Below are 13,169 nucleotides of genomic sequence, written 5' to 3'. Positions count from 1 at the left end.
GAAGGTATTTATATTTATGAACAAATTCTTTTTAATTTCTTTATGCATACCCCTATTATGAAAGTTGTATGAAATTACTACGAATTGGCATAATTTATGTCTTGTTTTTTTTGTTTGTGAAAGTGGGTTGATTTTGTTATACATTATGTATATTTTTAGATTGTTTATTGTTATTACAGAATAATTTTTTTATTGTGTGTTTTATAGTTGTATTTTAAATATATAATATTTTTTTGACATGAAATGTGTTCCATATATGAAATAGCATGAAAGTGAAATGAAATTGGCATATACATTTGAATTGAAATATATATTTTGTTAACCTAAATAGTAGGAAAGTGACATGAAATTTGTATAGACTTGACATGGTGGTATGCAATGGGTGTATACTGTATAAATAAACAAAATTTAATTAATATGAAAGTTGTGTGATTTAGCTATATTATTTACATATTTGTCATTAAGTTTGATATTAACTTTCAATTGTGTTGACATTAACTTCCAATGAAATTGGTATGAATTTGTCTTTCATTGCTGTATTTAAACTTGTATAATTATGATGTGTTTTATAATTCTATTATGTGCATTTTTATTGAACTGTAAATTATATGAAACTGACATAATATGGTAAGTATATAGTAGTTTTTTGTATGAAATTTGTAGACAAAAGGCATGTAGCCGATATGATTACAGTTTATGTATTATAGTCCTAATTTTATGCTTATTTTATAATTACCCAAATTGGGTTAAATTGGACTAAACTTTTTTTTTTTTTGCATTTGTCATGAAATTGAACAAGCTCCAGATACCATCAAGTATTCCACGCCAAAACTAAGGAAATCTGCTCCCAAATAAAGGATGGACTCGTGTGTTTGCTTTTGTATTTTAGTATTAGTATGTTTTGTTAACAAAACAACAACAAATACTATGTTTTTTGATTTTATTTCGTATTTTTTCTAAACACTGTTTATTTTGTTATGGGAATGATTTATGAAAGTGTATTTGTTTTTTTATAACATATGGCTTCTAATTTAATACAAACATTTTCTGGTATAACATATCTGATTATGATCTTGGTATGAAATTTTTATAATTTGAACATTTTTCAACACTAAACCCTTATTATTGTGTATGATATTGTCATGAAATTTGTATACTTTGATCTTTTTCAACACCATTATATTTACACATCATTATATTTAAAATCTGATTATGATCTTGGTATGAAATCTATATATTTTGATTATTTTCACCACTGATCATATTAAATAAGTGTGGCTTTTCAATAGCTAACCATTTTATGGCATGAAAGTATAGTGAGTAATGAATTTTAATAAAATTTCAACTGTATACACCTGAAAAAATAATTAAACAAAATAATAAGTAATTTACAAATTCTTATACACATTATTTATTAATTAGGGTAATAATTAAGTATGTTTTATTGAACTTTTTAAGTTTTTGTTTATGTGTACAACGTTGGTGTGACATTTGTATATTTTAAACATTTTCAATGCTGAACCATTTTTTTGTGTATGATATTGATGGGAAATTTTTATACTTAGATTTTTTTAACATCATTATATTTACACGTGATTATATTTTTTTAAAAATTGTATATTTTGAATATTTTCAATACTGATCACATATTTAATAAGTATTGTTTCATTGGATTTACAAATTTAGACCACTTTAATATTCAAATTTATTACTTGGATACAAGTTTCATTCACTGTTGTACATAGATTTTATACAAATACTTTTTGAATTTAAATTTTAACTAAATTTCATACAGCAGTGAGTAAAAACTTATACATTTCAAATTCAAACAAATTTCATACACAAAACAGAATGTTCTGCACAACTAATTGAGAAAATTAAGGACATTAAATGCGAATTACCGTTACAACTAAATCAACTGAATGAGAAAAATAAGGGTAATTCCAAATTTTATGCTAACTAAAATTAATTGTCTTTTTTTATTCCGTTTTAATTAATTCTTTGTTTATTAAATTAATAAATCTCAGGAAGGAGTATATCTAAGCGCATCAACTAATTTAGAAAATTAAGGACAGTAAATACGAATTACTATTACAATTAAATCAACTAAATGAAAAAAATAAGGGGTTTAATTTCTGAATTGATGGTAATTATGTTACTTTACAAAATTTATATACAAAATAAATTAATTTAAAATCATGGATGAAAGCATAAAATTTGTATTGAAGATAAATAGGGAAGAAAAAGAAAAAAAACGTGCATGAAAAATTAAAGAAAAAATAACTAATGTGGGTATATTAAGAAAGAAAATTGTGTGAGAATATTAAGGAGAGATTTAAAAAATAAAACAGATTTAAGAAATAAAAATACTAAATTAAAAAAAAAAAAATCAAATTAAAAAAAAAATGATATCAATTTTCAAAAAAATAAAAAAAATATCGTAGAAAGAAGGAGTTAATTAGGATATTAATTAGGAGATTGATAACCATCAAGATAGTGTCCAACTAAATGAAGAAAATCAAGGAGTGATATATCTGGCATTTATAAAACACTATATTTTAGGAAAAATATATTGTTATGTAATTACTTAATAAAATATAATCAATTAATTTATAAATTAAAACTAGAATCCGAATGGTGATTCGGTATTACCATTAATATATTTATTATTTTTTTCTTTAATTCATTTAATAATAAATTAATTACTGCATTATATTTTAAAATTTGTTATAACTTAACAGAGTACTGCTACAACATGAAATTTATAAAATTCTGTTATAACTCGAAATATAATATCTTAATAATGACATTTCAAAAAAATTCACAAAAAAAGACACAAAATGATACAAAGAGAGTTAGGATTATGTTTAGTGGCTGCATAATTTAGGTATAAGATTTCACTTCCGCGAAATTATACCTCTAATTTCAAATTAATTGGAATCGATATATAAAATCTAGCTTTCGTTATTTTTTCGTCTTGACTCATTTCATTCCGATACATAACAAATTGTCTTTCGTGAAGAAAAAAAAGAGTACTATAGTTTATTAAAATTAAGAATCTCATTAACTCACACCAAATCATGCACTAACATACAATCTCCAACCCTGAAAAAAAATATATTACAATATCTAACCAGACGGGAAAAAATAAAACCTATGAAATGTAGGACCTTATGGAAGTCCACCAACAATGATTAAACTTTACGGTGTGTTTAGTAATGAAAAGAAAAATGTTTGTCACTACAAATATTTTTCTTTAAAAAATAAGTTGTTTTAGTACTTATTTTTTGTTGTTCGTTGAGTAAGCAAAAGTATCATTCCAAGAACATTTATAGCATAGCATACGGGGGTTGGGGACGACGAGGGATGAGGATGGGGTTGCAAGGGTTTTGGGAGGTAAAGATGAAACAATTAACGTGTAATGTCACTCGTGAAAAAAAAGATATTTATATGAATTTTTAAATTAAGTGGTGACAGGAGAAGTGCATATTAATCAGAACATCCTTTTTGTCTCACTTGGCATGCTCTGACAGACAATGAGATCATTTTGTAAGATGAAATACTTTTATAAAAAAAACATACTGCAAAAAGATCACCATAAGAAAAATCACAGGCATACTTTGTCTATTTGTGCATCTGCAATGTTACTTTCACATGCCAAGAGACAGAAAACAAATAGTGGCAAATGACCTAATACATTGTCAATTCAGACACAATATGTATAAAGCTAACTCCTACTACTACTGTTTTATTATGTTGTCTTTTTTTGGTCCCATGCTTTACTGTTACTATTGACCTATTCTTGATGTGAAAGAGGATATGTCTCCTTAATGCCAATTTTTTTGGATCAAATGATTGACGATTAACTAAGGACATTTTTATTCAATTTCACATCATTTAAGAGCATTCTTGATCCTATTAAAATGATGAAGCTTTCTATATTCTTCACTATTTCCATTTGGTTCCACCATATCTTCTGCAAATTTCACTTTCTCCTCCTCCTTCCCATCTAAAAAAGAAATACACACAAAAAAAACATCAACTAACATATGGAAATTAATATATACATGTTGACATTAAAAAAAAAAATCACGGTCAATAAATTTTGGCCTGCTATGACGCGTTTCTTGTTCAGTCTCTCTTGTTCTGAAACTACTTATAATTAGAGGTATATCATTTTCAACTTAAAAACAAATACTTATTTTTTTAATAAAAAAACACAATTTTTATGTCCAAACGCCCACTGAAAGTGCTATTCTGCTAGCAATAATTGCCTATTTTGTAAAAAGCATAGATAAGATTGGCCACAAAGGATAAGTACCATGAACCCAGCCCAAACATCAATGATCATATGAGAAATTTAATAAACTGCTACTTCTGAAGCCAAAGTTTCTTGAAACAATACCAGGGATCTTTTCTGCTCTTTCAATGGATGGTGATCTTGCAATAGGTTGCTGAAAACAAATAAAATGTAAGATTAGGACATCTTTTAGAATGTAAAAAATCAAACAACAGATAATTTTTGGCGCGAGCAGATTAAACACAGACTCGTTCTCTTGAACTGGAGCCAATCTCAGGATACTTCAAGAGAACCCAATCAAACACATAGTCAAATTGATAACCTGCAATGTATACAAGAATAATTTTGTTGTATAAGACTACAGAAATATAATTTGTTGTGCCAAAGAGATAATATAAAGGAGGAAACAGATCATGAAACAAAAAAATGTACCCTCGCTAATGAAAAGGTCGCGGAATAGCCTCTTCAGGTATGAGTAATCTGGCTCGTCCTCAAACCGTAATGATTGGCAATAATGAAAATATGATATAAATTCTGAGGGATAGGATTCACAAAGCACCTGTTTAACAGAGACCAGCGGAATAGGTCATTAAGCAGTTTGGTGAGAGACAGATATATTTGCAAGACCCTGTACTCCCCTGTAGGACAGATTATAATTGGCATGGAGAATATAATGTACATTAAGACATTACCTCTATAGGTGTAAGCATCTTCTTCTCCCTAATCTTGTCATATATCTGCTTTTTGGTGCCAGCTTTCAGACCTTGCCATGGCAGACTAGTAAAGGCAATCAAATATGCTAATTGTAAGAAACAAGTAATGCACATGGAAATAAAGAAACAGGCATAACGTGTTCCTGTGAGATTTTTGTTTTCCCTGTCAAAGGAAGCAAAATAAGTCATTCAATAATCCATATTACACTCCAACCATCCACTCTAAACTCGATTAAAGATAAGGTTAAGAAAAGAAAAGCTTGATAAGAATGCAGAACCTCCAAATTCGTTTCTTGATTTCAGTATCAACTATTGAGAAGCTTGGAAGTGTAAGAGACAGAAAGGAAAAGAAAAAAAAAAAAGAGAAGCATCCTAGCAGGAATGGAGTACCATTTCATGCGCCTTTTTATATTCTCAATAACATAGTACACCATGTGCATTCAAAATCTACACAAATCTAATCAAACAAGACGGTTTTCCATATCAATAAGGGCAGCTTTAATTTCCTTGGTTCAGATTATGCAAAAGAGATCTTTGGAACAAATATTAAAAACCAGGGAAGGACATAACTAGGTTCGAGCAAAAGTTTAAATCCTTGTTACTCCAAAAGGTCAAAAAATGAAGCTGCCAAGAAACAATAGGAAAGAGATTCAACCTTCAGCTTCTCAAGCAATCGTCGTTACTAACACATTGTAGTGAATTGACCAATTATTATATCACCTAAGCAAGTACTAGTCCACTTTAATTTCTAGAAATGGAAGACCATATGAGATCTTTAAGGAACATAATAGGTTGATACCTGTATGGTGTATGCTTTTGTGTCTTAAGATCTCTGTATTTTTTGGCAAGACCATAGTCAATTATGTATACCTGTTTTAACAAAATTAAACACTCAAAACTGACTTTAAAATGCATAGCTCATGTCAGAGAAATTATTTTTCATCAGATTCATAAACTCGTTCTAATGTAGATTTACAAAGGTACTACAGAGACAGGAAGCTTCTGATCCAGTAATTACAAAATGCTCATGTCAGTCACATGCTCATGTTCAGTAACTTCATACAAGATAGGATGACAGGTTCTCTAAGGCTAGGTCAGTTTATTTACAAATTAAAGTTTGGAGGAACTTTATCCTCCTTCCAGGTAGGAAAAATTTCTTCCACTTGCAACTTGCAAGTGCCCAATTACCAGAATTTTGTTGGCAATTACTGGGTACGTTGTTGTTGTTTGTTGGAAATTACCTCCCAAGCTCAAGCATAAGCATTATGCTGGAAAACATAAACTAAAGAAAGAGGAGAATCTTTCAACATATTAAATGTGCCCAATAATTTTTACAAAATTTTTAATAGTAGCAGTTTCAAAAAAAATGTTTCCAAGAATATGCAACTGCACAATGCACTGGATTTTGAGCATTGTTCCCGGAAACTGAAACAAAATGCACTCCTGACTAGTTAGCTAGACCCTTCTTGGACAAGAATGTAAAGGTTCGCGTCACAGGGATCGACTTCATTGAGCTCTAAGAGAAGAGAGTGGCAGAGAGGAAGACGAGAGAGAAAGAGAGAAAGATAGAAGTACGAGTTCTTGAGTTACGAATGACATAAGGGAATATCCAAAAAAAGAATGTAACCCTTCCATCCCAAATTGAACTTCTTTGTTCGAGCTCAACAAGCAGGCTACAATATGTCCAGCTGCACAAATGCAGGAGGAGCACTAGTAACCTAAAACCCTAATAGATAACCAACTTGTCTAATTCATCGGTGATTTAGTTCCCAAACAAGTAGGTGGAAAGCTTTCCAGAATATCCAGTGCAAATGCATAGGAGCATACAACCTTGTAGTCAACCATAGACATACATGTACACTTAGAGAACATATGATGAAGTGCACACCTGATTTGCTTTACGCCCTATACCCATTAAGAAGTTTTCGGGCTTAATGTCACGGTGAAGAAATCCCCTTGAGTGCATATATTTAGCCCTATTAATCTGCATCAGAGAACAAGTATCACGCAACCAGCTACAATAATTATGCGTAACACTAACAAATGCATCGACACAAGGGCCAAATAAACAATGTCACTCGAACATTCAGCCAAAATAGCAATGTTCATCTATCATATTTTAAGTTTTATATTACGAAAACTTATGATTCAAGAATAATCCTCTCATCTTCCAGTGCAAGAGTCATTCTTCTCAACTTTATTATGTTGCTAAGTTTATTTAGCTAGTGAAAGACTCAATCTTAAGACAATTGACAGCAAATTATGCAGTGACTTTTCAGCTTCCGCTAAACCAACATTTTAAATTTTATTCAATTCCAGTGAAAGGCTAAATCTCTAACACAATTGACACCATGTTTATGTGGTAAAAACTTCCAGCTTCAGCCTTCAGCTAATCAACGTACTCACCAGCTTCACAGCAACTTCTTCTCCAGTTTGCACATTTACCCTTGATACAAAAAACAAAACTCAAGGTCAACTCAAACCCCATAACAGAAAAGTTGAGCTGCAATTGAAATTAACAACAATCAAGAAATACACATTGAGATTACCTAAATAAAGTTCCGCAAAAGATCCACGACCGATCTTCCGCCCCAATTTAAACGTGTCACCAACCACGTGATCCATGTTCAAAGATTGAATAAATGATAACAACAGCAAACGAGAATGAAAGTTGGAAAATCTCAAGCCTAGTCAGCAAATAACAAAGTTAATTTCACCTCACAATTCTCTGTGTTCCAGGGCCATGGCCTTACGAAAGGTCGAGCAAGAGCAAGGAACTCTCAACACAGGTGCCTTGAATTCATGATAAACTACTTCAGTAGAACAGGGAAATTGCTGTGATTTTTCATGTATAGCTTGAAATCTCCAATGAAGATAGTCTAAGCACACCAAAATTCCTCTCTTAGTCTATAATTTTGAATGTTTCATAATTTCACAATATCAATATGTGTTTTTTGGGTCAATTTGAAATAAAATATCACGAAATTAAACTTGGTTTGATTGAACAAGTACATCATGTTTATATTATTTTCATATACCATAGTCAACTCATCAACTTCATAAGTTTACTTTTTGTACAGTCTTACCCAGAGAACATGAATTTGTCAAAGCTAATTGAGAGGTCAAAATTGAAATGTTTTCCACTAAGAAGATATCAACAACCATTTTTCCTTCTTTTTTTTTCTTGAAAAAGAATTACTTAAATCAAGTAATCATCTTTTCATTAAACTTGGTTTTCATTTTTTTTTGGATAATCGTACCTCGACTAATTGCACGGAATACTTGTCACCTCCCACCAACAAGAAGTATCAGGTAGCTCTGTCCACCAAGGCTAGAATAAATAGAAAAAAATCACCTAGTGTTTTTCTTTGCTGAGAATTGAACCTAAGACCTTATGGTGCTCAACCCACGTCATTGACCACTAGGCCACACCCTTGAGTGTTTTTTATTATTTTTTTTTAAAGGAGATTCATCTAAATCTAATTAATTTCGAGGCATCGAAAACGCAAAAGCTATCTACCCTATATTTGTTAGCCACAATATAGTTAAGACTTAAAGTTACTTTTTTCTCAAAAAAATATAGTCAAGACTCAAGTTTTGCTTCAACTTTTTTAAAGTATTCTTAAACAGAACATCCTTTTGGTGGTGACTGCAGAACTGCATATTAATCAGAACATTCTTTTTGTCTCACTTCAAATGCTCTGACTATGAGATCATTTTATTAGATGAAATACTTAAAAACGATAGACTGCAAAAAAGATCACAAGGATGGAACATAAGAAAATCACAGGCATACTTTGTCTATTTGTGCATCTGCAATGTTGCTTTCACATGCCAAGAGACGGAAAACAAATAGTGGCAAATGACCTAATACATTGTAAATTCAGACACATGTATAAAGCTACTTCTACTACCACTGTTTTATATGTTGTCCTTTTTTGGTCCCATTTCATGAATGCTTTACTGGTACTATTGACCTATTCTTGATGTGACATAGGATATTTCTCCGTGATGCCAACTCCTATAGAAAAATACCAACACCATCCCCACATGGCCCTACCCCCACCCCACACAACTCCCACAACAAAGATCCACCCAAAGTTACTGATATTTGTTTCCCAAAGTTCATGATGAAGTACTTTATACCTAATTTATGAGTCACACTCAAGACTTCAGTTGAAGATCTATTCAAGATACCTTGTTTTTGTAATAAGAGAATAAGAGTGGCGTGTGCAGAAATTTGTGCAAGGAGATCTGTCTCTATATAAGTACGAAATCTTTTTTCGTATATATAATGTATAAATAGCAAAATTTTCTGGCAAAGGGAGTTCATACAAACTCCTTGAGACTGTTGCTCTGCCATTGAATACAAAGCGGCTTGGTGCAGTATTGATCAGTGTAACTAACAAGCAAAACCAAATTTATTCACAGGTTATGTGGAGGTATTTATCAGCTCTTAGGAGTTTTTGTTACCAACATGCTGCTTCTTAGCTTTTCTCGACTCTAACAAAAGGTTTAGTTCTAGGGCCTCCTTAAAGCATCATGATATTTATAAGCACTATCAAGATGTGATAAGTACTTTGCATGTTCAGATTGTAGCATGATGCCGCATGTTATCATCTGCGAAAAGAACTTACAGTTCTTGCAGCTTGACCAGATATCTAGCAAGCATCATTCCAGTAGAAGAGGAATGAAATCTTTGCTAGAATTGGTGAGAGCTCCTAAACTTTTCAGCAACAAGTAAGTGCAACGAATGTAATAAGCAGTCCTGAAAAGAAAGAAAAAGCTACTGACCATTCAGAAGTTCCATATCTTACCCATCACAAGGGACTATCAATACTTAATCATATCCACAAAGATAGCTTCTAAATGACAAGGATAGCATTACTTTTGACATCAAAGATTTCACGGTTTTCTCACAACTTCTCTTTTTCAGGTTGTACAAAATATTCTAAAGTTGCAGAAAAATTTGTAAGTTACAGGAAAAATTTTAAAGTTAAACGTCAAGTTCCAAGAATCCTCCTCACTTCTATATGACCTTGTGGAATTCCAAAACACCATCACCAATGAAGGCACAACAGCCGTAAGCTCAAGAATATTACGGCTTCAAGGTCTCTAACCTTTCGTAACACCAGGGGAAATTGAAAGCTCATATCAGGCGATTTATCCAGTTTGCTAGCTGAATGGATTGATGATATCCATGCCTCAAATACCATACAGTTGAACAGCGTTCGGAAGACCGCACAACTTTCATATCAAAGCGCTGAGGCATGATCTCTGGATTTTCTCATAAAATACAAATACTAGAGACTGTCTGAACACCTATATAATCTCTGTCATTTCCTAGAAACCTTCCCAGATGTGTTTTCCCCTTTTATTGCTTATAATAAAGCCCTTTATGCTACATTATGGACACATCTCCATAGTTACCATCACCAATAGTCTCCACATGAACAATTCCCATGTTTGAAAAGGTGAAATCGATTATTATCTCTAACAATTATTTCTCTCCCCATAATTTTGGATATGAACTTTATGGCTGTGTGACAGTCTACGCATACACGGACATTCTTGGTTATGCGAATGGTTGTCCCAGCAGGTGTACTAATAATGCCGAATGCTATTGCAAGCCGTTCACTATGAGTAAAGAGCATATCACTCTTTTGCTCCTCATCAACATCATGTAGTGCCTCACTCGTCTCAGGAACGTAACCTTCTTGTTTTAACCGTTCATAAAGATCTCTTAGTGCTTCATGTATCTGATCATAATATGGGTGAGATGTATCTCCCGAGACAAAAGCATGCACCTGGTTCCTAACTTCTATCCAGCTGCAAGCTGGTGGTTTTCTCATTCCTTTCTTCTTCATATTAGTTCTTAATTTTGATGCATCTTTCCATCTCCCAGCTGCAGAATACACATTTGACAAGAGCAGATAAGGTCCCATGTTCCCAGGATCAGCTATAGTCATTTCTTTGGCAACTTTTTCAGCCAGTTCAACATTTTTGTGAACTCGGCAAGCTGAAAGCAGCGTAGCCCATATACTCCCAGTGGGCTTAATAGGCATGTCAGTGATAAATTTATAAGCTTCCATTAATCTTCCAGCACGACCAAGAAGGTCTGCAATAGAAGCATAGTGCTCGAGGTCAGGAGAAACACCATGTCTGCTCATACTTGTAAAATAATTCCAACCTTCATCAACTAAACCAGCGTGGCTGCAAGCAGTTAAAATAGCTAGATAAGCCACAGCATTGGGCTTTATCTTATCACATTGCATATTTTTAAAAAGAATAGTTGCCTCGCGGGAATGACCATTCAATGCATACCCCATGATTATGGCCGTCCATGAAACTGAATCATGTATCTCCATCCTATCAAAAATCCATCTAGCAGTCATTATCTTCCCACATTTGGCATACATGTCCACAAGTGAGCTAGCTATATGGATGTTTTGATCAAACCCCACTCTTATTATGTATGCATGGAGCTGTTTCCCCAGATGTAGTGTAGTCAAATGAGCACAGGCAGGCAGTATAGCTGAGAAAGAAACTTCCACAGGCTTGACATTAGCAGCTAACATCTGCCTAAACAGTTCCAGCCCTTCGTCAAAAGTACCGTTTTGCACACATCCTGCTATTATTGAGTTCCATGAAATGTCATCCTTTTCTGATAATAAATTAAACACCCTATAAGAATCCTCAACCCTGATACAAGTTGCGTACATATCAATTAAGCTACTCCCAATAAACTCATCTTTGTCAAACCCGTGTCTAATTGCATAACCATGAATCTCTTTTCCCTTTAAGACATCTACATGCCTAGCAAAGACAGGAAGGACACTAGACAAAGTGAAACAGTCAGGCTTCAAATAGGCATTGCTCATCTCCCTTAACCTTTCCAGAGCTTCTTCATACAACCCACTTTGTACATTTCCACCAATCACAGTATTCCACGAAACAACATCTCTATCCGGCATCATTTGAAAAATCTTACTCACACTATCTAATCCTGTAGCATTTTTCACTCTCCTTCCACTTACAGACTCAAAATGACTTTTTTCACTCCTTATCAACTCATTTCTTGTCCCCTGATACAAAACTGGTACTTTTCCAATATCATCAATTCCAATCTCAGAATCTTGACCCAAACTGCTTCTATGACTATCAAAGCGATCTGACAGGGGAATTTCATCAAACACATGGCAGTCATGTAATGAAACCTGCAATTTTGCATACATATTCATAAGTGCATTCCCAGTATAAAGATCAGATTCCATGCCAAACCTGATAACACAACCATGAACAGACTCACCAACCCTCAATTCCTTCAAATGGGCACATGCTCTTACAACAGAAGGAAAAATATCACTACCAGGTAACTTCCCCCAGCTTCTCATTTCAACAAAACAGGCCAAAGAATCACGAAAATAGCCATTACAAGAGTAACACCTGACAACAGATTTCCAAGCTTTAGTGGGTACATAACGAAAGTTGTTGAAAACTTGTAGAGATTCTTTCAGAAGGTTAAGGTCAGAGTAAATGCCAAGAATGATGGTGGCAAGTGAAACAGACCTTGACCCTCTTGTTTTCACAATTTGGGCATGAAGTTGCTTAGCTTGTGACTTTGTTTTGATGGAAGATGGGTTGTTTAAAAGGGGTTTGACAAGATTTTCACTTGAAGATTCCATTTTTTTGGTTCAATGTAATTTGGGATTTTGTGTGAAGTTGCAAAATGCGCTAATTGTCAATTACTTTGTTGAAAAGCTCATAGGAAAGATTATTTGAGAATCTGATGATTCTCATTCAACAGTAAAAATGGCGTCTCTGTTGGGATTTATAATCAGCTGTTTCTGTAACAAGAAGATGAAAACAGAAGGGGAAGGAGAGTTCCAATGGAGAAAATGAGTACTTCAAATATTTGGGATAAATTAAAAATATTCACCACAAATTTAAATTTGCATATTTTCACAATTTTTTTCATTTTCGATATTTAAACTCGAAACTTTTGATAAATTTGCTAGTCAGACTATATAACTTTCTAAGATTAAAAAAGGATTAAGATTACCTTAATGTCCATGTCGTGTACTTTAATATTAGACTTAATACTATAAGGAATAGCAACATATGTTATAATCTATTTGAAACCTTTGGAAAATGCA

The 13,169-nt window shown here is 32.8% G+C and overlaps 2 protein-coding genes across 3 annotated transcripts; both read right to left on the bottom strand.

Annotated features, from left to right (window-relative positions):
- Nucleotides 1-3,545: 3,545 nt before the first annotated feature.
- On the bottom strand, nt 3,546-8,006 carry LOC129883147 (casein kinase 1-like protein 10). Of its 2 annotated transcripts, none has more exons than XM_055957742.1 (10): nt 7,731-8,006; nt 7,563-7,596; nt 7,420-7,459; nt 6,902-6,997; nt 5,813-5,883; nt 4,993-5,176; nt 4,733-4,859; nt 4,549-4,622; nt 4,406-4,454; nt 3,546-4,009 (listed from the first exon to the last, which is right to left on the bottom strand). In XM_055957742.1, exons 4-10 carry the CDS (start codon nt 6,977-6,979, stop codon nt 3,894-3,896), a joined length of 699 nt encoding a protein of 232 aa, XP_055813717.1. In that variant the 5' UTR covers nt 6,980-6,997; nt 7,420-7,459; nt 7,563-7,596; nt 7,731-8,006; the 3' UTR covers nt 3,546-3,893. The 2 variants fall into 2 exon arrangements, with proteins under 2 accessions (XP_055813717.1, XP_055813718.1); XM_055957743.1 differs by having other exon boundaries at nt 4,993-5,077; nt 7,731-8,005.
- LOC129883146 (putative pentatricopeptide repeat-containing protein At3g23330) lies at nt 7,803-12,904 on the bottom strand. The gene is made up of 2 exons (XM_055957741.1): nt 9,651-12,904; nt 7,803-7,892 (listed from the first exon to the last, which is right to left on the bottom strand). Exon 1 carries the CDS (start codon nt 12,696-12,698, stop codon nt 10,446-10,448), a length of 2,253 nt encoding a protein of 750 aa, XP_055813716.1. The 5' UTR covers nt 12,699-12,904; the 3' UTR covers nt 7,803-7,892; nt 9,651-10,445.
- Nucleotides 12,905-13,169: the final 265 nt, after the last annotated feature.

This window comes from Solanum dulcamara, chromosome 3 (genome assembly GCF_947179165.1).
Source record: "Solanum dulcamara chromosome 3, daSolDulc1.2, whole genome shotgun sequence".
In the NCBI taxonomy this organism is placed as follows: Eukaryota; Viridiplantae; Streptophyta; class Magnoliopsida; order Solanales; family Solanaceae; genus Solanum; species Solanum dulcamara.
The sequence above is the reverse complement of the archived record's forward strand: the minus strand, read 5'-3'. Positions and strand labels throughout refer to the sequence as shown.

What these genes read in the sequence shown, in the direction of transcription:
- LOC129883147 (XM_055957742.1), bottom strand. Translation starts at nt 6,979, where the DNA reads ATGCACTCAAGGGGATTTCTTCACCGTGACATTAAGCCCGAAAACTTC. An exon ending in CAAAAGCATACACCATACAG is followed by an intron (nt 5,177 to 5,812) that starts GTATCAACCTAT and finishes TTCCTTTGACAG; the next exon opens with GGAAAACAAAAATCTCACAG. An exon ending in AGATGCTTACACCTATAGAG is followed by an intron (nt 4,860 to 4,992) that starts GTAATGTCTTAA and finishes TCTGTTAAACAG; the next exon opens with GTGCTTTGTGAATCCTATCC.
- LOC129883146 (XM_055957741.1), bottom strand. Translation starts at nt 12,698, where the DNA reads ATGGAATCTTCAAGTGAAAATCTTGTCAAACCCCTTTTAAACAACCCA.